Genomic DNA, 24,965 nt, shown 5'->3' on the forward strand with positions numbered 1-24,965 from the left:
TAACACGTCACCATTTCCATACTTCGTTGTCAGGTATCAGTCACGTGGGAAAGGCTACATGGAATGGAGGAGGGCATGCTCTCCCTGCTGTGTTTTATACTGAACAGTCTGTCCTGTCTGCCTAGTCAGGAGCTAGGAACAGGAAGGAAACGAGGCCCATGACCGGTGGTTCAGAGGCTTGTCACCCTCCGTCAGCTCAGTGGTGACCAGCCAAAGCCGAGGAGCACTGCTCCTTCCTGTCACTGTCCCGCGGCTGCTGTGTGCCTCTGAATTCTCAACACTCAGATTCCCATGACAGCCCGCTCTGTGTGGGAGAGGTAACCACGGCGGCCGCCAAGTGCTTTCTACCTGCCTGGAAGCTTGCAGCGTGCCCTGATAGGCCGAGCCCTCAGCCTGTCACACACACACGAGCGTGCAAGCCCACCGAGGCCTCCCTGGGGGTCTTTCCAGGAACCACACAGCCTGGACTTATAGGGAGGGAACAGCAGGCAATGTCCCCAACTGGACTGCCAGCCTTCAGGGACATTTCCAAGTAATGAACTGTCGCACTGCTACTGAGAGGGAGGGGCAGACCTGAAGGCCAGCTGCACTTCATTCAGGGGTTGATGGCACTTGGGAGGCCTACGCCAGGCTGGGCACTGCTGGCCTCCCTCATCCAGGGACACATCTGGGGCCTCGGCACCATGGACTGTTCTGGAAGAAACCTCGTGCTGGATTATGCGCTCTGGCTTTTGGAACAGGCTGTCCTGTCGCGAGCAGCGGTGTGGGCGTGTGGGCAGCAGCCTGAGTGTGACCTGTGCCAGCACCCGAGGCCGGGTAAATGCGCCCCCTCCACAGGTGTTTTAGCAGCATGCCTCTTTTCCAGGCCCACTGACCAGAAGGCAGCAGGCAGGCCTGTGTTTCATGCCTTCCAGGCATATTTCAAACCCGAGATGGCGGGAACGCGCGACGCTGAGAAAACTCACATTCTGCTCCACGAGGACCTCCGCGGCGCACCCCTTCTCTGACTGCAGGTACTTCTCATGGAAAAGCTTCCCGTCGAACACGTTCCAGGGCATGAAGTCGTCGACCCTCAAGGGCGAGCCGCACACGCTGTTCACCAGCATCACCATGGTGAGGCCGCGGACCAGCAGGGCGCCCAGCTGCACGGCTCTGGGGTCCACGCAGTCGAGCTGGGAAGCAGACAGGTGGAGGGCGCACAACTGTGCACGTGCCGGCAAGCGCTGGGGTGCAGGCCGCGGGGACAGGGACTGGCCCAGGGTCGCTATGCACTGTGCCCACGGCACACATCCCACCCCTGCCGTGTGCGGACGACCTCCAAACTGCTCATCAGACGCGCCTGTCCCTGTCCCGTCCCCACAGCAAAGCACTCAGGCAGAAAAGTGTGGCCGGGGTGTCACCCGGGCCTTCTCCTCTTACAATTGTTCTTTAAAAGTAAAGGAAGAGATGCCAAGAGCCTCACTTGAGGTGCTGAAAGCCTCGCTGCACTGTGAACACGCACTCTGATGTCCTAAGTATTCTAAACATACCATTTTAAATGATTATTCATCACTTGGGAATAAAATGGCTTATTATCCCATAGGGCTGACAACTGTTACAAATTAGGAAGGTCATTCCAACATGAAATTCTTCTTTTTGTGCCAAATCCACCTGATGTCAGACATTCTTACTGTTCGTACCCAGAGACGGTTCTGGCCACGCTGAAAACCATCACCTTTCGTGTGCCACAGGCTTCTGGGATTCTTGGTCTATTGACCACACACAAAGCCAAGTGGCCACTATTCTGTCAATGAGGTAAGAACAACGCAAGCTGTTCTCTAGCTTATCTGTTGCTGAAACTAAACCGCGGCTATCAGGTGTTGTTGCGTATCTAATGTCATGCATAAAACTGAACTAAATCAGGGAAAGTGCCCCTCTATGTCCTTTACGAGGAAGGCTTCACTTCACTGATGAAAATAAAAAAGCTTGATCACTTTAGGAAATTGATTGTGAATTGGGACTATCCCAGAGTCGAAGGTTGAACGCATGTGTGCAGCACTGCTTTTTCAATTGTCTGGAACAGGCTCCCAGGCTGAGGTGAGCCTAACTCATGAAGACTGGACCTGCTCCCTCTCCCCACGGGGACCGCGCCTGCCCTCAGGCTGCTCCTCAGTGTCACAGGATGTCACCATCAGCTCACTGCTCCAAGGCTCCATCAAATCTGCACAGTAATCAATGCTTTTCTGTAGATGTGGATTTCCATGTACACATTCATGTCATCTGCTAAAGTTTCTTTCTTTCTTTCAAATCCTACAGCTTGAATTTCTTCCTTCTGACTTCTGTTCTGGCCGGACCGTGCAGTTCAGCAGAAGCGACGGAGACGCCTGATTCACCCCCACTCCCCTGGACGCACTCCCACTGTGCACTGGTCTGCCTCGTCCCCACCGTGGGTTTCTGGAGACACTCTTAGAAGGAGGATGTTCCCTTCTGGCCCTCGTTTGTTGAGCTGTCTTCCCATGAGCTTAATGTAAACGAATACTTCCTCTGTATCCATTAAGCAAACCATATGCTTTTTCTCATTTATTGTGTTAATAATGTGAATCGCATAGGTTTTCAAATGTTAAATGAACGTTGTATTCCAATAATAAACCCGTAGTCACCAGTATTATCAGTTTATTTGTTAGCATTTTGTCTGGAAGTTTTGGATTTATTTCATGACACAGAAAGGCATGTAATTTTCATTTCTTGTCTTGTCTTTGTAGGTTTGGTATCATTTTGAAGGGTTGTTTTGAAAAGACTATGCAGCAAAGCCTAAACTGCGTCCTCCCTGGCCTGGCACAGAAGCAGCTGAGACCTCTACCCGTTCCGGAGACAATGAGCCCACAGGCATCACTAAGGGTATAGTATGACAGCGCAAGCAAAGGCCGGGTCTAATCAGCATGGACAAACCACACCCAGAACTACGGACAATTTTCAGGTACACATGGGAAACTGACTGAAATTCTAAGAGCTCATTCTTAGCTTGCAGACTATACAAAACCAGGCCACAGGCCAGATCTGGCCCACTGGCCGCGCTGGCTGACCCCCCTTAAGAATGTGGACGTGACTACTTGTCTTTTCAATTCTGTCAAATTTCGTTTTATTTATTTTAGAAGCTGTGCGTGCTCATTTAGATTCAGAGATTCATGACGTACCCCAGTGGGCTCACCATCATTACAACAGTTCCCTTTTTCCTCTAGTAATGACTCGGCCGGAGCCCACTTCTTCCAATGCAGCCCCAGCTTTCCGAGGGTGGTAACTGCACAGCATGTCTTTCCCTGCCCTTGTTACTGCAACCTTAGTGTCCTTTCACCTCAAGTGTCTGTCTGGGAGGCAACATGTGGTGGTTTGGGTCTGTTTTTAAACTTTTTATTTGGAAATGGTTCACAGGAAGCTGCAAAGGCAGTAGACAGGGTCCCATGGACTTGTCACCCAATCTCCTCAATCTTACCTGCTACAGTAGCAAAAGCAGGACCTGACATTGGGACAATCCAGATCTTTCACTGATGTGTGTGTTCTCCGCAGAAGGGTCTGTACAAGGCAATGTGTTGATTCCACTTCATCGTGTCACGCTTGTTTACAAGGACACAATGACTGTCTTCTGTGTTACTTGCCTTACAGACTTACAGTGGAACACCGGGCAAGTGTCTGACTGCACATACGCGGGGGACCTCCCTGTGAGCAAAAGCAGGTCACAAGGTGCCCACCCCACCTGTTAAGAACAATGAACAATGCTCAGAGCTGTGCTCTGCCAGCCCCCACTCTAAAAGGAATGGAATTCACAGGGCTTTCGCTCTGTGAGACCCTGTTGTCCACGTGCCGTGTACGATACAGACAGTCCACAGTGAGTTGTCTAGTGTGATGTGGAAACAGTGCACAGACTACAGCCACAGCCACGCAGCGGGCGCACACATGGTGGGACAGCCTGTGCTGTAGCAGAAAGGCCTAGACCACAAGCGGCAGCTTTCTCACCCTCGCCAGGCTGCGTGCGCAGGTCATGGCACATGGTGTCCCCTGGTTCCACTGGTATAACCAACCACCAGTGCTAGCGAGCTCTCCACAGCAGGTCACTCTGCTTTTCCCAAATATACAGGACTCACTGTGCTCCCATCTCACAATTTACAAACAACTGACCTCGTTGCTCAGCCCCAAATAATCACATAACCACAGCGGCACATAGGTTGGATGTCAAGGAGCAAGCCTTTGAGGGGTGCAAGGAGAAAATGCAACCCAGTTCTGCAGTCTTAGGGGGTCACAGGATAGGGGGTGACATCAGTACTTCAGGGGCACTTTTAAAACACGAAGCTTTATAGACATGAATTCAGTTTCCTACATATGGCTCTCTTTCCCTCCTGTAACTATCAGCGGGTAAAAACCCAGGGAGAGCTGGGGACACAGTGGCACACGGGACACCAGCTCGAGCTGGCTCTGGGGCTCGTCCCTGCAGATTCAGCAACCACGACATTTGGTCTCTCCTCAGCAAGGCGTTTGCGCCTAGAAGGAACCAGCACATCAGAGGGGCTTTCCTGTGCGTCCTGGGGTCTGGGAGGCAGAAGATAACACTTTAAGTGTTGTGGCTGCAACATTTTTATTTCCCAGAATATGTTTAAAAGTATTTCTCAGCCATGTTTGCCTTACTTTATTTTTCTAACTATAATAAATGGTTTAGAAGATAAACTGCCTTTCCTCCTCAACAAGTCTGATGGAAGGGGATTCAGGGCTGCAAAGACATCTTTGAAGCAGCGGAGAAGCTGGGGGCTGTGAACAGTGTGCTGACCGGGACCCATTCCAAGTTACTTACAGACAGAACACGGCTAGTTTAGGCCAAGTGGGCCTTGGTGGAAAACAGCCCTCCCACAGGCTGTGCCACGGTGACACCCTGATGCTCTGACGTCACCTTCCAACAGTTCTTCCCCAGGACTGGAATTCAGGGGACGTCCTAGGAGGCGAGTCAACGGGGCAGAAGGCTGACCCCAGACGGGGCTCCGAGAATGGCCTGGGAGCAGGTGGCTAAAAGGTATGGTCTTACAAGTGAAATTAATATGGGAAAGCAGCATGTGTTTTGGAAACAAGATTTAAGATGTTTGGGAATAAGGACAAGGAAAAGCTGAGTGCTTCCTGCAGACCTAATGGAGATGGGGACACGGAAACCAGAAAAACCAGTTCCAATGGCTCAAAGCCTCACAGTAAATATTTAACAGCAAACAGCTCCACTGGGTGGTATTTACATGCTAATGAGGTTCATTTACCGGGGTTTATTAGCAGTTTGTAAAACGGTACTTATATGGACTAAAAGTACTATTTGCTAAGTCAACCTAAACTCAAATTTCAGAGATAACAAGGTGGAGAGGCACAGGCCAGGCCAGCACCCTCTGGTCAGCTCACATTTAAATGACTCTCCCTCTGAAGTGCAGATGCCAACACTAATCCCATCTATTCCTCTGCAAGCATGTGCACGTGTGCATGTGTTTTTACACGTGCTGTATGAGCAAGTGTAAGCTGCTGACAGAGCAGTGAACACGCATGTCCTCCAGAGCTGTAAGCTTAGCACACACGGACAGTTACATATGTGAGCAGGAAAACCAGCAAACACAACCAGCTCTGAGACACGACAAAGCTCCAACTGGAAAAGAATGGCTGTAATACGTCACACGCCCGGTTCTTCACACATGAGCTATCTCAATGCACTAGTGTCTCTTGTTATCTGTGTGCCCACCCCTGTGTGTTATAAAATAAAGCTGGCTTTTATTAAAATCAGAAGTAATACAGACGTCCCCGTTATCCACAGATTTGCTTCCTGCGGTTTCAGTTACCCCTGGTCAACTGCAGTCAAAAAATACTAGATGGAAAGCTCCAGCAATAAACACTTCGTCATGCTCTGAGGAGGGAGATGAACTCATGTCATCCCTCTCCACCCTCCCAGGACGTGAGCCATCCGCTTGTCCTGCATCCCCACGCTGCAGACGCTCCGCCCGTTAAGTGTCGTGGAGTCTCAGGCTTGTGTTCAGGTAACCCTGACTTTACAGTCAGGCACCGTGTGACGACATTTAAGCCCATGAAGGACTGTATATCCGAATGCGGTAACACAGACTGTAATGGAGACACACTCCTGTGAGAAGCGGAAGGTGTCCAGCTCAGGAGGAATGTTTTCTCCGATGGCAGCACTGTCTGTGGGGCGTGGCAAGAGATTCCCGGTCATCACAGGACTGCCCTCAGGACTGGGCAGTTACACGTGGGTGCAGTCAGCCAGCACAGCCCATCCCCAAACAATGTACAAGGTCAAACTGTGGAGTCCTGAGTCCCTGAGACTCCCCATTAAACACCCTTCTTTTTCATGCACACTTCCTACCACAAAGTTCTTTCATCTGACTGCTGCTCCAACATGCCATAGCCCAAACCACAGCACCATGAGCCTCTTATGTTCCTTCATCTCTCCATCTATCTTGGTTTCTGATTCCTACTGATCACCAGGCACCTGTCACTCCCTCCTGATGGCTACTGTCATGGTGACCTACACCTCACACAGCTAGTCTGTTCTCTGTATTGCCAATCAATGCACACACATCCCCGTTCATGGAGCAGCACGGACACAATCCAGGTCCTATGTCTGACCCTTCGGAAGGAAGCAGGGGGCGGGCCTGTGGGACAGTGTTGATGAAGTCCCAGTCATATCCAGCCATGTGCATTCATGTCCTGGGCCGTCACATCCACTCTCCACTCACTGCCTCACCCAGACCAATTCCCAGTCCGCAGGCTCCATTCCCAGGTGTACCATTTTTCAGTGTTTATACATCTTTACCGTACATTTTCTATCGTTAGGTGTGGTTAAACACACAAATACCACCACGTTACAACTGCCCATAGCGTTCAGTGCAGTGACAGGCACTACGGCTGGTAGCCCAGGAGAAACAGGCTGTGCCATCTAGCCCAGGTGTGCGGTGGGCAAGATGACCGAGGTGTGTGAGTGCATTGTGTGATGTTCGCACCACGATGAAACCATCTAACGACACATTTCTAAGAGCAAATGTTAATGTTGATAATGGCCCCAAGTGCCAAGAGTAGTGACACTGGCAATGTGAATATGCCAAAGAAAAATGCTTCCTTTAAGTGAAAAGTATGTATGTGTAGGAAAAAAGTTTATACGAGGTGCGATACCATTCACGGTTTCAGGCGTCCACTGGGGTCCTGGAATTTATGCACTACGTCTAGTTAAAAACCTCCATCCTCAAAAAAATACTTCATACAAATGGAAATGAAAAGAAAGCTGGAGTAGCAATACTTATACTAGACAAAATAGACTTAAAAACAAAGACTGTAACAAGAGACAAAGAAGGGTGTTAGATACTGACGAAGGGATCAGTCAACAAGAGGATGTACTATAACACTGGAACATCGACTCACCGAGTAGGGGAGCACCTAAGCACATGAAGCAAATATGAACAGACAAGAAGGGAGAGATGGAGAGTAACACAATCGTAGGAGGGGAAGGGATGTTAGCATTCCATTCACAGCAATGGGCAGATCATCCAGACAGAAAATCAACCAGAAAACAGCAGTCTTCAGGGACGTATTAGAGCAGGTAGACTTAATAGATATTAACAAAACATTCCACCTAAAAACATCAGAATAAACATTCCAGTGCACACGGAACATTTTCCAGAAGACCACATGTTAGGCCACAAAACAAGTCTCAGTGAATTTAATAAGACTGAAATCATATCAAGAATCTTCTCTGATCACAATGGTATGAAACCAGGGCTGGGCCGGCGGCGGCGGCGGTACGAGGCGCGCGCTCGGGGTCCCGGTCGCGAGGAGGAGGAGGATGTGGCGCGCGGAGGGGAAATGGCTGCCGAAAACAAGCCGGAAGAGCGTTTCCCAAAGTGTATTCTGCGGAACTAGCACCTACTGTGTTCTCAACACCGTGCCACCTCTAGAAGATGATCATGGGAACAGCAATAGTAGTCATGTAAAAATCTTTTTACCGAAAAAGCTGCTTGAATGTCTGCCGAAATGTTCAAGTTTACCCAAAGAGAAGCACCGCTGGAACACTAATGAGAGATCATGATGCAGCCGTCCTTTTGGATTTCTTTTTAATAATGTGTGACCCTTCACCTTTGATCCCCTGACCTGCATTACCTTGGTAACCATTTCATTTTTTAATTTAATTTCATTTTTTAATTTTGGTGTACAAGCTGTAACATTTCATCTCTCAAAGTGTAACACGCTGATTTCTGCAAATAGAGATATCCCTTTGAGCGATAAATTTGCAAAATACTGTCTTCATTTTCTGTATTAAAATTCATTTCAGTTTTTTAAAAAAAACAAAACAAAAAAAAAACACAATGGTATGAAACCAGAAATAGACAACAATAAGAAAAATTAAAAACACACAAACACGTGGAGGCTAAATAACATGCTACAAGACAATGAGTTAATGAAAAATCAAGGAGAAAATAAAAAAAATTTCTTGGGACAAATGAAAAAGAAAACACAATGATTCAAAATCTATTGGACACAGCAAAAGCCGTTCAAGGGGGAAATTTACAGCAGAGAGAGGCCAACTTCAAGAAACAAGAAATATGTCAAATAAACAGTATAACATTACACGTAAAGGACCTACTAAAAGGAACTACTAAAAGCCCAAAGTGTGTAGAAGGAAGAAAATAATAAGGAGCAGAGCAGAAATAAATAAAATAGATGCTAAAAAAAAAATCAGAAAAGAACAATGAAGGTAAGAGCTGGTTCTTTGAAAAGATAAACAAAATTGGTAAACCTTTGGTTAGACTCATCAAAAAAGAGAACCCCAATAAATAAAATCAGAAGTAACAACCAACACCACAAAAATACAAAGGATTATAAGAGAATACTATGAACAACTATACACTAGCAAACTGGAAAAACCTAGAAGAAATGCATCAATTCCTTCCACAGCTGAATCATGAAGAAACAGAAAATCTGAACTGACTGATTACTACTAACGAAACTGAATCAGTCATCAAAAACTCCCACCAAAGTCCTGGACTGGATGGATTCACAGGTGAATTTCACCAAACATTCAAAGGAGAATTAATATCTATTCTTCTTAAACCACTCCAAAAACTTCAAGAGGAGGGAAGGCTCCCAAGCTCATTCTATGAGGCCACCATTACCTGGATTCTAAAACCATATAAAGACATCACACAAAAAATAAAATTATAGGCCAATATCCCTTTTGAACATTGATGCAAAAATCCTCAAAAAATATTAGGAAACTGAATTCAGCAATACATCAAAATGATCGTACACCACGATCAAGGGGGATTTCTTCCTGGTATGCAAGGTTCGTTGAGTATCAACAAATCGATTATGGTGATACACCACATAAACAAAATGAAGGATTTAAACCATGTGATTGTATTAATAGACATAAAGTGGGCACAAAAGGAAAATACCTCAGCATAATAAAGGCCATATACAACAAACCCACAGCTAAAATAATACTGAATGGTAAGAAGCTAAAAGTGTTTTCCCTAAGATCAGGAGCAAAACAAGGACGTCCACTTTCACCACTTTATTCAACATAGTATTGGAAATACTGATTGCCACAGCAATCAGACAAGAAAATGAAATAAAAGGCATCCAAATTGGAAAGGAAGAAGTAAAACTCATTATTTGCAGATGACGTGATACCATCTACAGAGAGAATGCTAAAGATTCCACCAATGGGGTGGCCGGTTAGCTCAGCTGTTTAGAGCATGATGCTGGTAGCACCAAGGTTGTTGGTTCGATCCCTGCATGGGCCACTGTGAGCTGTGCCCTTAAAAAAAAAAAAAAAAAAAAAAAAAGTTTTCTTAAAGATTCTACCAAAAGAAACTATTAGAATTGATAAATAAATTCAGAATTCAGTAAAGTAGCAGGATACAAAATTAATATTCAGAAATCGGTTGTATTTTTATATATCAATACCGAACTATCAGAAAGACAAATTAAGAAAACAATCCCATTTACAACAGTATCAAAAAAAATTACCTAGGATTAAATTTAACCAAGGAGGTAAAAGACCTGTACTCAGAAAATTATACAACACTGAAGAAAGAAACTGAAGAAGATACAAATAAATGGAAGCACATACCATGCTCATGGATTGGAAGAATTAACATCGTTAAAATGTCCATACTTCCCCACTCAATCTATAGAGTCAATGCAATCCCTGTCAAAATACCAATGACATTCTTCACAGAACTTGAAAAAACAATCTTCAAATTTATAAGGAACCATAAAAGACCTCGCGTAGCCACAGCAGTCTTGAGAGAGAAGAACAAAATTGGAGGTATCATGCTCCCTGATTTCCAACTATACTACAAAGCTACAATAATTAAATCAGGACTGTACTGCCACAAAACAGACACAGATCAACAGAACAGAATACAAAGCCCAGAAATAAACCCATGTGTATGTGGTCCATTAAATTTATGACAAATGAGGCAAGAATGAACAGTCTCTTCAATAGATAGTGCTGGGAAAAATGGATAAATACATGGGGGAAAAAAATGAAACTAGACCACCATCTTACACCTGATACAAGAATAAACTCAAAATGGATTAAAGACTTAAATGTAAGACCTGGAACCACAAAACTCCTAGAAGAAAATACAGGCAGGAAACTCTGACAATGGTCTTAGCAACATTCTTTTTGATTATGTCTCCTTGAGCAAAGACAAGAAAAGCAAAAATAAACAAGTGGGACTACATAAAATCAAAGTTTTTGCACAGCAAAGGAAACCATCAACAAAACGAAAAGACAGCCAACTGAATGGGAGAACATATCGCTAATGATACATCTGATAAGGGATTAATATCCAAAAATCTATAAGGAACTCAGAAAACTCTGGGCCAGCCCAGTGACTCAGGCGGTTGGAGCCCCGTGCTCCTAACGCCAAAGGCTGCCGGTTCGATTCCCACAAGGGCCAGTGAGCTATGTACTCTACAGCTAAGATTGTGAACAACAGCTCTCCCTGGAGCAGCTGGAGGTTGGCGTGAGCTGCTGCAAGTGGCTGACTGACGACTGGCGACCGACTGCCTCAGCTGGGGGGAGCACAAGGCTCATAATACCAGCATGGGCCAGGGAGCTGTGTCCTACACAGCTAGACTGAAAACAACGGCTTGAACCGGAGGGTGGGGGAGGCGGAAGAAACAGGGGGAAAAGAAAAAGAACTCAGAAAATTCAACATCGAAAAACAATCAATAGAGTATACAGATGCCGTATTGTAAAGCTATATATCTGAAATTTATGTTATTATCTAATGTTACCCCAATAAATTTCATAAAAAACACAAAACCCAAACAATTCAATAAGAAAATGGGCAGAGGACACGAATAGACTTTTCTCCAAAGAGGACACACAGATGGCCAACAGACACATGAAAAAGATGCTCAACATCACTAATCATTAGAGAAATGCAAATGAAAACCAATGAGATACCACCTCACCCCAGTAAGAATGGCTTTCATCAATAAATCAACAAACAAGTGCTGGCGCGGATGTGGAGAAAAGGGAACCCTGGTGCACTGTTGGTGGGATTGCAGATTGGTGCAGCCACTATGGAAAACAGTATGGAGGTATATCAAAAGATTAAAAACAGAACAACCTTTGACCCAGCAATTCCACTCCTGGGTATTTATGCGAAGAAATCCAAAACACTAATTCGAAAAGACATATGCAGTCCTGTGTTCACTGCAGCGTTACTCACAGCAGCCAAGATATGGACGCACCCTGGGTGTCCGCTGACAGATGACTGGATGAAGCAGAGGTGCATATAAACAGACACAACGGGGTGTTACACAGCCATAAAAAGAATGAAATCTTAACCACCTGCAACAACATGGATGGACCTAGAGGGTATTGTGCTGAGCGAAATAAGTCAGACTGAGAAAGACAAATACCATATGATCTCACTTATATGTGGAATCTAAAGAACAAAACAGAGATACAGAGAACAAACTGATGGGTAGAAAGGGGAAGGGATTAAGAAGCACGAGCCTCAGCTATAAAAAGTCGTGGGGTGTGAAGTACACACAGGGGACAGTCAGTGTTACGACAACGACGCCTGGTGCCAGGCGGTTACTAGACGCATCGTGGGGACCACTTTGTACCTTAATGTAAATGCTGAGCCACTGCACTGTGCACCTGAAGCTAGTGTAATATTGTATGTCAACTCTAATTTTAAAATTAAGACCATTAACAACAAAACAGCAGAAAAGCTTCCATCCTCTTTGAAAACACTTTGCACACCACTCTGGTGGTTGCTGGGCCCATTTCCACGTGCAGAACCAGCTATGCCGTTACAGTAGTACGTAGAAGGAGCCAATGGTTAGCGACAGTGGCATAGGTCCCACTCTTGCTGGAAGGAGCTGATCACTGGGAAGGTCCCTGCCAGCAAGGGGGAGGCCTGCGAGGCCATTTTGTTACGTCAGGGTAAGAGCTCACGCAGGGCCACGTCCGAGTGACACCGCACCGGATGCAGGCCTCCGGAGACGGCGCATAACCATCACCAAACACGCCCACATGAAAACCCATGCAAGCCAGGCGCCGGGGGTGACACTGCCACCCGGAGAGCCGACATGGCCTGGGAGACTAGGCCCCGGGGCGAAGAAGGCAGGACGGGGCGCTCATATCCCTAACGTGGGTGACAGGTTTATAAGAAGCCAAATAAGCTGCTTTCTCCAATGACCAGAGCCCGAGACACAGTGAGGACCCTGCTCTCAAAGCTGTCACAAGGGTGCGCTGGTACAAGAGCAGGTTTGGTCCAGCTGCTCACGACGACGTGGGGTGGCCATTGCCACGGAGACGGCGCAGTCTGTCCCCAGCCCCTTTTACAGCTTTCGCTAACTTGGCAGGACTCGGTCTCAGCTGCTGGCGAGACGGACCACACCACTGTTACCATGAGCAGGAAACAAGGGCTGGCTCGCACGCTGACCCCCCACCCCCCGGGTCAGGCCGGCTGCCCTCAGGGTGGTGACAGTCCGTCAGTCCTGTCAGTACCTGCAGGGCCTCAAGTTGCGCGGCTGACTTTCCTTGTAGGCACAAAGCCTGGGCGATGAAAGCATGCAGGTCCTCCAGGCACAGCGTGTCCACCTGGAGGGGAGAGAGGCAGAGCCCAGCGTTAGCACTTGTGGGCCTAGGCGAGAGGAGCCAGCAGGCTCTCACACGGCACCCTCCCAGCTCCAGCAGCAGGCAAGTGGACAGTGCAGGCGACTCGGGCCTCATCTCCCACATCCAGTCCTTGGGGCGCAGCTCTGCACCCTGCCCAGGGCCGCGTTGGACAGAGGAGCCTCGTGCCTCCCCAGCAATGTGGCAAGTTCCAATGCCTGGCAGCTGATCACTGTCAAGGACAATTTCCAAAGCTGACATTCAGACGGAGAGCACCAGTAGCCCGAGCTGGTGGTCAGGGCTGGGGTACATAGCCACTCGGCCAGCCCCAGGTGACACCTGAGTCCTCGAAAATCAGTTTAAAGGAAACCAGGATCCCCGAAACATGAGACCCCACCAATCCTTTGTGGAATCCAAAGCTCTAACGAAAGTGACAGAAACAAAAAGACAGGTTTCAAGTAAACGAGGAGTGAGGAGGGGGCTCGAGAGCCAAGAAGACAGAGCCGGGGGAACACTGTGAGACTGCCTCCCCACCGTGTGTCCCCTCACAGCACCAGGCACTTCCCCACTGTGGTGCCGCCTGCTGAAAAACCCACGGCCACAGTAAGAACGCAGAGTGTGCCCTGGGGAGACCAAGATTAACACGGCTGGGCTCGAACGGCACACTTAACGGCTGGCACCGCTTCAGCAATTGTAGTTCCCTTTGTAGAAACGACAGCCACAATTATTTCAGGGGAAAATGGAACATCTATAAATGGACTCCGCCCGCCACTGGCCAGCTCCAAAGAGGCTGATGTAAAACTGTCAACCATGGGAAGAGAATCACGGGCTCCTACGTCACGTCTGTCACACGACGCCCATCTCAGACTGGGCACCATCTGTGGTGACATCTACAACACACCAGTGCTAGTCCTGGGTATGCACTTTTTAGAATTCCAGGAGATGGACACTACTGATAAAGGGTCTGCTCCACTCCAGACTGTTTCTAAAACGTGCACGTTCTAGGATGTAAACTCTCCCTTCCAGAGATCCTCTCAGATGAGTCTTTAATAAAAAATTCTGTTAACTTAGAGGTCAGACGAAACAAGAGCATTTAGTTTCTGTGCAGGTTTGTACACTGAACATATGTGCTCTCATCCCATCTTACACATAAAACACCTAATGTAAGCATAAGTGTATAAAAGTGTAAGAATTTATAAATGCACCTTTTTAGACTTATCCTGAAAGAACAATTATCCCCATAAACAAGGATACACTCGCTTCTTAACCTAAAAAACACCGACTGCTGCCGTGTCCACCTGTTTTCTAGTTTGAAAACTTCACGACTGTCCCCTGAAGTGAAAGCAACGCGGTCGGCCTCATGCTGCCTGCCACTAAGGTCACTGAGAGGTGATGCCAAGTGCACTGTCCCTCCCGCTGCCTCACAGGCAGGAGAAGACAGCACGTTCTGCGACCTAGGCTGTCTCTGCGGGAAAGGGGTTCCCGAGCTGACCGCCATCTGCACAAATGACGAGTGAGCAGAGCTGTGCTGTGTGACCACGACGTGGAATAGACCACGCAGGGCGCACGCCCGAGCACCAATGCTGGCCCAGCTCAGCGCCGAGACCGCTGCCCAAGGGAAATGCTGGCCACATGTACACCTGTGTACCTGTGAACAGTCTCAAAGGAAATGCACTTTTATACTGAAATGTCACACACTCCTGCCACCCTGTTAGTCCATACTTTGCTAAGTCTGGTGCAAATAAAGAAACATTCCACTCAAAGCAGTAAAGTGAAAACTAAGTGTACGCCACTGCCTATGCGACCAGTCATGAGGCATAGAACCCCTAAGAGTCATGTGCCCACGTTTACAAAGCGGGAAATGCAGCCCTGGCTGTAGAATGGTACAGCCAAGAGAGCACTGACAAAGGAAGTCAGTGTAAGGTTCCCTCGAAATGTAATTCTATAGTGAAGTAAATTTCTTAAGGACAGCCAATAATTTGTAAGGTGAACTCAGGTCTGAAAATCAGAATCACACGACTCCGTTCAGGGCGGACGAGGGCTGAGAGGGTCAGAGAAAGTCCAAAGGGGCTGAAGAAACAGACGCCTGCTGCCAGACTTTCTATCACTGTTGTTATGACATCATTTTAAAACAACAAGCTGGGAGGGGAGTGAAGGGGCTGGAAGGCATGTTAAGTCCTCCTCGTCCTGAGGGTCCAGACACTAACTACCACGTTCGTGGGCAACTGCTGTAAGGCGCATCTTTTCTCGGTTTGTGCAATTTTCATAGAAAAACTAAGTGCAAAATGAATGACAAAGCAACTGTCCCACTCGTTGAGGGTTGGTGACAAGACTCTAGAGCCGCGTGCACGTGTGGCTGGTGGCTGAGGAGGACATTGACAATGGCGGTGAACCTTGCGGACACGTCACCGTCACTTCTGCAGGGAGCTTCTGTTGCCCCACCATGCGCGTCTCCAGTTACACCAGGAGGCAGCCATTACTCGCTCTCAGGGTGGAACGTGAAGGTAAGTGCTCAGTAAAATCTGTCAGCCGGGTGAATGAACGACTGTGGCTGAGGAAAGTGGAAGCCATGTGCCCAGAAAGGAAGGCAGGGACGACAGGCTGGTCAGCCCGAGTTCAGAGCTAGACCATTTCACCCTCACCCGAGACCCCAGGGGCAGAAACAAGCACCCAAGCAGTGACGGGGCACCCGAACAGGGGATGGGACGGGACGAACCGCGTGGGAAGGAGAAGCAGAGCGAAAGCAGGTTCCTTCACCTAAAGGGGAAGCCTCTGTCAAATGTGGGTGCATCACAGACGGCAGCCAGGTTTCTCTAACATGGGGCTCGGGTTTAGAGCATTTCAGAGCACTAGTGCTCATGGGAGCGGCACCACACAGTGACGCAGGGGCCTGGCCGTGGCTGCGCCCCAGAGCACGTACCATAGGCAGGCCAAAAGAAGCAGGGTTACCTGCACAAACAGGTAGGTCAGGAGACAGCACAGCGCCTGGAAGGGCATCTCGACTGCCTGCAGCTCTTCCCGCGAAGACAAGAGGTCGAAACAGGCCAGGAGCGTGTCCGTGCGCAAGGCCTGCGTTCCCAGCTCCTGGTTCAGCCACAGCAGTTTCAAACTAGGTGTCCCGCCTAGGTGGGAAAAGAAGTCCCGTCACCTTCATGCTTTGCACTAGCAAGTTTCACGTGCCTCCTGCAGAAACCCCCTCAAAGAACAAGAGACACGAGCTGCTTCCCTTCCTGACAGCCTTGGGCTTTGAAGCTTTAGGACTGGACGGTAAGCACCACGGAGCGACCTGGTTCAGACAGAAGCCCTCACAGGCCAGTGTGTATGTGCTGCATGGAGACCCTTTCCCTCCTGCGCCGAGGCACCCCCACTTCCTGTGCCACACCCTGTCGCTGAGGAGCTGTTCAGACATCACCACACAGGCACTGCCCTGAGTGCGAGCAGGGTCACGACCACCCCATGGCTGCCTTGCCCGCTACTCTGCTCGCCCAGCCCGAGACCCACGGCTCCCAGACATCAGTTCACAAAGGACCCGCCGCATAGAATGCATGTTCCTGGGTTCTGTACACAGGTGTGGTGCCTGCAGACCTGGAGGCAGGTCATCTGTGAGCTCCATGCTCTGGGAAGCACGTCTCCGGAAGGGTTATGCAAAAAATTCCTAAAATAAAAATTTTCATGTTTCGCTTATTTTATATATACGAGTATGTCTGAATTATTAAAATCCCCTTGCTCATGTGCTCAATGAAGAGGTTTCTTATGGGACTGGGAGGGGCAGCATTGGCATGGGACGACACGCTTCCCGCTGTCCTCCCTGCTGCCATCTACCCCATGTCCAAGCAGCTGTCCCCCAGCACCTGCCCCTAGGGACTCCCACACGCCGGCCATCATGGCAGGGACCAGAGACTAACACCTGCCTTCAGGGACAGCACACTGGCACCAAGCAGGAGTGTGCCCCAGAGCATGCCAAGGCTCACAGCAGAGGACTGAATGCGGGCACAGGGCCACCATGGGAGGGACACGCGAACAGCCAGCAAAGAGGGAGCTCCAGGGACGGAGGTATCGGTACCAAGGCTCCTTCCTAAGAGTGCTGGGAAGGACGGAACTTATCCAGGAGGATGCTGTGCTCAGCTCTGTGCCTGAAAGACGGCTCAGGCTGCAGTGGGAGGCAAGGGGCGGGAAGAAGACGTGGACCTCAGAGGTGAGCAGGACACACACGGCCTGGGCAAGAGGGGGGCTCCAGCCTACGGCTTCCCCACTGCAGCAGGACGTGACACCGTTTCACAGGATGGCAGGCTGCAGCCCACGGGAGGGGACTACTTCAGTGCTCAGCCTGCACAGGCAGCCACAGGAAGGGAGCACAGGCTTGTGAGCGAGCCGCGGAACTGGGGGCTGGACTGTACTTTCTTTCGCTGTATCTCTTACCAGATCAACAGCTACAGTGTCACCGGGGGACTTGCTAGAAATGCATGTTCTTGGGCCCATCCCAGACATACATGCATGTGTGCACACACATACGCACGCACACATATGCAAGTGTGCACACAATACGTGTGCACACACAGGCATGCATACATGCACACACTCGCACACACGTGCCCCATACATTTCTCCCAAAGCTCTGTGGGCAGCTGAGATGTTTCAGAGAACACCAGAGACTAAATAAGCAAGTGCTCTGGTTGCCAGGTCACCAACTAATGTAGCATCACATCCAAAACCCATGGGCTTCAAAACCTCTCCACGTCACTTGGTAGAAGTGTCTGTGTGAGCAGATGGACAGGGCGGCCCTGCCATGTCCATGCCACTGCTCACATACACATAAGCAGTCACTCATCAAAATCACATCCCCAGTGTGCCAGTGCGGGGATGCGGGCCCTTTCAGACATGGCTTCTGCGCACAGATCGGGCTCCCAAAGCTGAGTCAGGATAGCCTGACGCGCACAGCCCCGCTGTCGCCGAGCCCCAGCAGCATGTACTCTGATGGTCACTTGATGTCCTAGGACATCCAAACATCCTATGAGTGGCCTTCGACACGCACTCACAACATGACGAACAGACAAACTCTGATTCGAGCCACCAAGAAAACCATTTAGTCCCTTTCCATAGTATTTTCGGAAAGACATTACAAGATGGAAATTACATACATAACAAAACATTTCTGAAAATTATTTTGGTTACCCTTTAAAAATACTTCCTGCTGTAAAAACAAGTGTCAATTCACGTGGATTTGTGTTTGTGTTAAGCACCTTTTCAGGTTCGAGTACATCACTGACTGAGAAAATAAGGCAACATCGTCTATAACTTTCATCAACTTCTCCAATACAATCCCATTTATAAAGAGATTTTTGCAGTGCTCTAATCCTCCTTTGGTAAATTACAGGCTGTGTGATGGAAAATAACAGCCACACAAGAAAATTTAATGCCTACAATTACGGACTACCTAAATCTTAGAAAAATATTTGTTCTCTGAAGCAGTGACAAGGCTACTAAAAATAAACTCTAAACCTACCCCCTCTCCTTTAACTGTCTCCACGTAACACACTATCCCCTAAGGTCATAAATTCTTGACCTTTTTCAAAGGATACTATGACCCCAAAGGAAGAAAGGATTTACTTCAGCTGATTTTTGGACAAACCTCTTATTCCTTCCCTCTCATTACATGTTTCAAGATATGGCTCATAAAAAGGAAACTTACTTTTCCCATTAAAATAACTTTCCTTTATCTCCCCTCTCGTGTTGTCAGTTCAGTACAGGAAGAAGAGCTGACATTAAGCAGAATGTCAAGAACCCAATCCCGCTACTGCAGGGGTGTCAGACCCTGGGGGCCCGGCCCGGGCCAGGAGCCTGCCTGCTGGCTTCTCCTGCACTGTCTCAAAACCACAGTAGGTAAGTCCCTTCCCTTGGGACCAGGGCTGACACAGAAATGAGTACCTGTGCACTTCTGAAAAACCATGTTCCTGCAGTGAATCCACCATCGGGCTGGTCTCACATGGTAGAGCATTAGTGCTTACCTAACGAAGGCTGTCGTACCTGGAATGTTCATCGGCAGAGGCCTGACGAGGTCTGGATGCCTCAGTGGGTTCCCAGAGTACACAAACCACTCCCGGACAGTGGGGCAGCCGCTGGCGCCATCTGCGAGAGACAGGGGGTCAGTGATGTGCGTGGGTACCAACATTCGTCAGCATCCTAACAGTTAACGGGCCCACTCTGCCGGGACCAGCTCAAGGCGGCAAGCACATGAGTTCCCACACCCAGGGTCACTGACAGGGATCTCGGGCATCCGAGAGTTGACCACTACCTTGCAATCAAGAGCCATCTGTTTATTCCAATCAGAACTGCAGCCTGGGGGTGGGGGGATAGCCTGGGTACGGAGACAGGAATCTGGGGTACAATCCCCACCTGGGGGATCCCCAGTGTCCCTCTCCCCTTGCCTCCCACCTCACATTGCTCCAGAAAACAGTCATGGAAAAGTAAGGACACGACAGTCCTTTCCGGCCTGAAATTCACCATTTTGTGTCACTACCGAGACTACTGTCACGTGAGACAAATCAAAAAGCTGGTGGCAACACGGAGAACCACGGCAGCTCTGATGCTGTTGGGTTGTCGGCTGCTGCAAACGTCCAGCTAGATTCTAGGCTGCAGCTTCCTAGCATGGCGAAGGCGGAAGGAACACGGTCCCACTTGACCTGCCCTGGAGCCATCAGGCTACTTTCTGTCCAGCCCCTGTAACCCTGCAGCACACCCCCCTCCCTCAGCTGCCACACAGCCTGTCCTTCCTCCCTGGAACTCTCTGCACCCCACCTGCTCCCTTCTGGCTCTGTCACCACTCTTGTTAGGCCAGCCAGCGGTCACACCTCACATTCAGTCTCATGCCCCTCCAAGTCATTCTCCAAGCAAACTGAGGCTACTGGGTTTTGTTTTGTAAATAAAAATATTTGCCAGGTTGCACTAATTAAGACCCCCCACCCCCAATGGCTGCCCATGGTGCCAGAATAACAGTACAGCCCTCGGAGCACTGCCCTTGGCCCTCCCATTGCCTGGCTCTCCCTCCAGCATCCTCCCCAGGTCTGTGTCACAAGCACCCAACACACGTGAACACGTCTGGGCCTCCCAGAGTCTGGAGCACAGTTCTGGCGGGTGCACCAAATGCCGTCCCAAGGGCCCAACAGCCACGGCTGCAGCTCACGAGGCTCCTGCCCTCACCATGGCTTTCGTCACCCCCACATTTGCACACAGCCTTCCATGGTCTGGACCCTCCCCCTCTGAGGCCATGTCTCACACAGGCACTGGGCTCACACTTCCTTCCTGTCCCTCCAGCTCAGGCACTGGTACCTCCACTGCACAATGTCCTGCATGCGATGAGTTTCGCTGACCGCACAATCTGGCCACAGAACAAGACTTATGTCCCCAGAATGCTCACCCTGTTTACGACACACAGTCTGGACATGAAACTCTTAATCTCTGTGTGTGACACTGACTGGCCAGAGGTGAAAGGTGAAAGAAATCAGGTCTGCTGATGTGAATTTCCCCTCCCTAAGTGAGATTTCTTTGACACTGTGGGAAGGACACAGGAAAGGATATTCAACAAGTACTTTCTCTAAGGTGGAAGCAGGTAAAGGGGTGTGAAGTCGGAACTGGGAGCAGGTCACTGACCAGTAGGGACAGGTGACTTAACAGACCTAGACACGCCTTCTGCTATTACAGGAGGGTCAGACGGGAGGCGCCCAGAGGCTAGAAAATGGCAACATTCACAGAGACTACGGTGTTTCCCCGAAAATAACACCTAGCTGGACCATCAGCTCTAATGTGTCTTTTAGAGCAAAAATCAATGTAAGACCCGGTCTTATTTTACTGTAAGACCGGGTATAATATAATATGATACAATATAATAAGTATAATAAATAATAATAAATATAATACCGGGTCTTATAGTAATTTTTGCTCCAAAAGACGCAGTAGAGCTGATGGGCCAGCGAGGTCTTATTTTCTGGGAAACAGGGTACATTTGGTAATCTGGGAACATCTCTATCCAAACCTAAATATTCAGATGGCACCATTTCCACTTTTAATCCAGATTATCCCTTCTACACACGTAGTCACAACTCCCGGCTCCTTCCAACCCACAGCTAGGGGTTCATGTCACCTGAGACCTCCTTAAGATAAAAAGGAACACATTTTGCTGGAAAATCCCAGAGCTCGCCCCATTCTCCGGGGAAATGAATCACTGCTGAGGTTTTAACCTGACATGCACCTTTGAACCATAGCAGAAACATCTGTAGTACTTTGGTCTGTCTGAATTAAAAGGAAATAATCTTAAATGCCTACACAGCAAGAAAAGCAGAAGAGGAAACTGGGTTTGGCGATTCCAGAAGGAAAAGGCTGGTTTTCTCACTGAGACGTTCAGTGTACTAGGCTCTGAGCTCAGAATGCAAAGGAAAACGCTCGAGCAGAAGCTGTCTGCTAGTCTCTCGTTCACTACGTACAACTTTACACATGGAAACGGAGAAATACAATCAACCTGCCTGCCAGGCCCAAAGGACACCCATGACCCCACTGTGAAGGCTCCTGCGTGTAACTAAGACTCTTTCCTGGGAGCAGGGTGTGTGGCGGTCCACACGTCGGACTGGATGCAATACAAACCCCCGAGGGCCGACTCCTCTCACAGGTCTGGGGGGCTGCACTGCAGGGGAACAGAAAGGAGAAGCACCGTGGATTTTAACCTCACAGTTACTACGATTTTCAAGTTGGTAACGATCCTCCACTTTTTTTTGGGGGGGGGGCGCGAAGGGGAACAGGACTTTATTGGGGAACAGTGTGTACTTTCAGGACTTTTTTCCAAGTCAAGTTGTTGTCCTTTCAGTCTTAGTTGTGGAGGACGCAGCTCAGCTCCAGGTCCAGCTGCCGCTGTTAAGTTGCAGGGGGCGGAGCCCACCATGCCTTGCAGGACTCGAGGAATTGAACCGGCAACCTTGTGGTTGAGAGCCCACTGGCCCATGTGGGAATTGAACCGACAGCCTTTGGAGTTAGGAGCACGGAGCTCTAACTGCCTGAGCCACCGGGCCGGCCCCTCCAGACTTTTTAAACAAGTTTGTCCTATGGTGGATCTGCAGCATTTTTATACTGCTATTTAACGTATAATTGTTGTAGCCTTAGCCCTTAAAAAATAGAGTAACTCCCTATTCTTGTGAATATTTTTGAAGACAAGCTACCTTTTAGGTCAACACCAAGGATTTCAATATGCTGGTGGCAGTAGGTGCTCTGCAAAGGCACCTCACCGACTGGTCAGTGATTATTCAGTGGCAGGGCTGACGACCCCGTCACAGGACCATCAGGCTCCCCAACCCCATGTGGAGCCCCAGAACGGTCGCTGGGTGAAAGTGAGGAAAGGTGGCCAGGAGCAGGACAGCTGCCGCAGGGGGCTGTCCTCCAACACTGTTAGCTGCTGAGGCGTCAAGGACAGCACAGGTCTTGCCTTTGCAGCTTCTGAGTTTCTTCTATTTCCTCAAATTCACAAGGTTCTAGTGACTTAAGCTGAGATGATCATTAGGGAGACTACAGATCAGAGACAGAAGTGAGAATGGGTACCCTGTGCGGGCTGAGGGCGGAGGATTTCAGGGCTGGCCCTACACCCGGCCACCCAAACACCATGCAGCCAACTAGGAAACCCTGCAGAGTGACCGACCTGCCACGCCACGTGATCAGAAGGACGGGAGAGTCCAATCAGGCGGTCATCCACATCATCAGGCCTCAAGTATCAAGGCATCGATCAGGGCCTGGGGCTCTGGCCATGACCTCTAGTGCCCACAGCGCACAGGTTCAAGGCCTGGCTCGGTGCTGAGCGTCCAAACTGTGCAGTTAAAGGCACCTCAGATGTCACACGCACTTTAAATGAGTGGGCTCGTCCTGCCCGTTATACCTGCTGACACTGGAGAGACCATCATCTCTCGCCCTCCTGCACATGAAATTCAAGCTTCAGACTTGTCCCTTTCTAAGGAATGCCTTGCTAAATGCAAAAACTCCTGGAAAGGTGGCACTTAAAACATACACTCAACAAACATGTATCGATCACCTCAGTGTGGTAAAATGCCACCTGGACACCCCTGGCCAGCTCAGCCACAGCCCAGCAGACAGTGACCATGTGAAAACATGTGCACCAGCTGTGGTGGCCTAAGGGTGAAAAGCACACGGTACCGTCAGATAGGACGGGGGGAAAGAGGGGATGTGGAGGGGTTCGTTTTCAAGGGTTGGCGGGATGCACAGAATTGATAAGAATGGCCTGAGACAGAGAAATAAATGCTGCACTGGTCAATACGGACAGTTTTTAAAGCAATGCAAGTGAATGAGAGCCTAGGCACAAGAGGCCAGTCCAGCTCCGAGGACTGCCACACACGGAGGTCGGCAGACAGTGAGAGCCAGGAGGGGAGGGTGGAGCTCTCACCACACCCAGGGTCCAGCAGGGACCAACCATGCAGAGGAGAGCAGGGATGGGCTCCCCCAGAGCACCAGGACAGTGGTCTCGATGGACAGAGGAAGGAGAGAGGACAATTTATCCACAGAGTAGAGAGTGAGTTGAGCAATGGTCCCATAAAGCAGGGAAAAACAACCAGGAATTGGAAGATGAAGCAACACAGAATATCAACCCCGGAAGACCAACACCCATCTCTTAGGAGTGCCTGTAACAGAAAACCGAGATAATGAAGGGGAGAAAAATTTGTGAACATAAAGGATAAAGAGACTAATCTAAAACTTTTCAAGAGAGAAAACGTCACCAAGAAAGGAACAGGAATTGCACTACCACTTCCCTTTGTCAGCACCTGGAGGACAAGAGCACTGCAGGGCCTGGCCGACATGGCGCGGGGCTGCCCACCTGTCTGCCCACCATCAGTGACTCGCCATCTGGACAAACCCTCACATTGCACAGCCTTCACCCCAAGTTTCCGCCCAGAGGCACTGTGCACCACAGCCCAGGAAGAACGTCGGAGATGAGGAGAGCCTGCAGGGTCAGGCTGTCAGCAGCGGGGACCCCAGGGCAGAGCCCCAGAGAGCTGGCGAGCTGGTGCTGTGCGCCGAGGACTACACGTCCAGCCAGGGCACGACTCAGGCCAGGCAAGATGACCACAGGGGAGTCCTGCTGACCAACCACTGGGGCCTGCCAGCGGGGTCCCAGCAGCCAATGTGCAGAGCCCTCATTAAATACCTGGCTAGCACTCAGGTGACAGTGTAGGAGGGCCAGGCCACAGGAGTGGGGCCACACTAGCTCTCGAATCAAATTTCCTACAGAACCCACCCTCACCCCTACCAAAAGCTTGAGGCAAGCCCTAACGGATCAGGAAAGAGCAACACTCAATACTCTTGATAGCAGCCAAAACCTTCCAGCAGACGATCATGAAATACTGCACATGAGAACACGTAAGCAGGACCATATGGACCCATTGTGAGCTGAAAAGTCAATAAACAGACACAGGTCCAGAAACGACAGGAAAGAAGGAATTAGTAGAGTAAGACTTGAAAACAGCTACCGTGGATAAATTTAAAGACTTATGAAGACAGGGAATACAGAAACAGAAGATTAAAAAACAGTATCTGAAATGATGATTTCACTGGGTGGGTTAACAGCAGATTAGACGGGGGGGGGGGGGGGCTTACTGAACTTGGAAACAGCAGCAGGAACTACCCAAGTTGAAGCACAGAGAGAAAAGAGGCTAAAAGAAAGCAGCCTCAGTGCCTGAGGGACACGATGAGGTGCAAACCACATACGAGTAATTGGAGGCCAAGAGTGAGAGTTGGGAGAGTATAAGACAGAGAACAGTATCTGATGAAATAA

At 49.3% G+C, this 24,965-nt stretch overlaps 2 protein-coding genes across 7 annotated transcripts in view; one reads left to right on the forward strand and one right to left on the reverse strand.

Annotated features, from left to right (window-relative positions):
• Positions 1-24,965, reverse strand: part of FAM120B (family with sequence similarity 120 member B) — a 59,997-nt gene that overhangs the window by 15,383 nt on the left and 19,649 nt on the right. For 3 of the 6 annotated variants that reach the window (XM_081044791.1, XM_081044787.1, XM_081044786.1), the window contains 4 exons: positions 19,172-19,273; positions 16,097-16,269; positions 13,040-13,132; positions 966-1,172 (listed from right to left, as the gene is read on the reverse strand). In XM_081044791.1, coding sequence (XP_080900917.1) covers positions 966-1,172; positions 13,040-13,132; positions 16,097-16,269; positions 19,172-19,273 — 575 coding nt within the window. The remainder of the gene's footprint in view (positions 1-965; positions 1,173-13,039; positions 13,133-16,096; positions 16,270-19,171; positions 19,274-24,965) is intronic. The other 3 variants (XM_081044788.1, XM_081044790.1, XM_081044789.1) reach the window with 2 other exon arrangements.
• LOC308496103 (calmodulin-binding transcription activator 1-like) lies at positions 7,781-8,216 on the forward strand. Its single transcript, XM_081044792.1, has one exon. It carries the CDS (start codon positions 7,841-7,843, stop codon positions 8,081-8,083), a length of 243 nt encoding a protein of 80 aa, XP_080900918.1. The 5' UTR covers positions 7,781-7,840; the 3' UTR covers positions 8,084-8,216.

The sequence above is a fragment of the Rhinolophus hipposideros genome, assembly GCF_964194185.1.
Source record: "Rhinolophus hipposideros genome assembly, chromosome: 3".
In the NCBI taxonomy this organism is placed as follows: Eukaryota; Metazoa; Chordata; class Mammalia; order Chiroptera; family Rhinolophidae; genus Rhinolophus; species Rhinolophus hipposideros.

Excerpts from the sequence above, each read along its gene's own strand:
- LOC308496103 (XM_081044792.1), top strand. The coding sequence starts at position 7,841 with ATGTGGCGCGCGGAGGGGAAATGGCTGCCGAAAACAAGCCGGAAGAGC.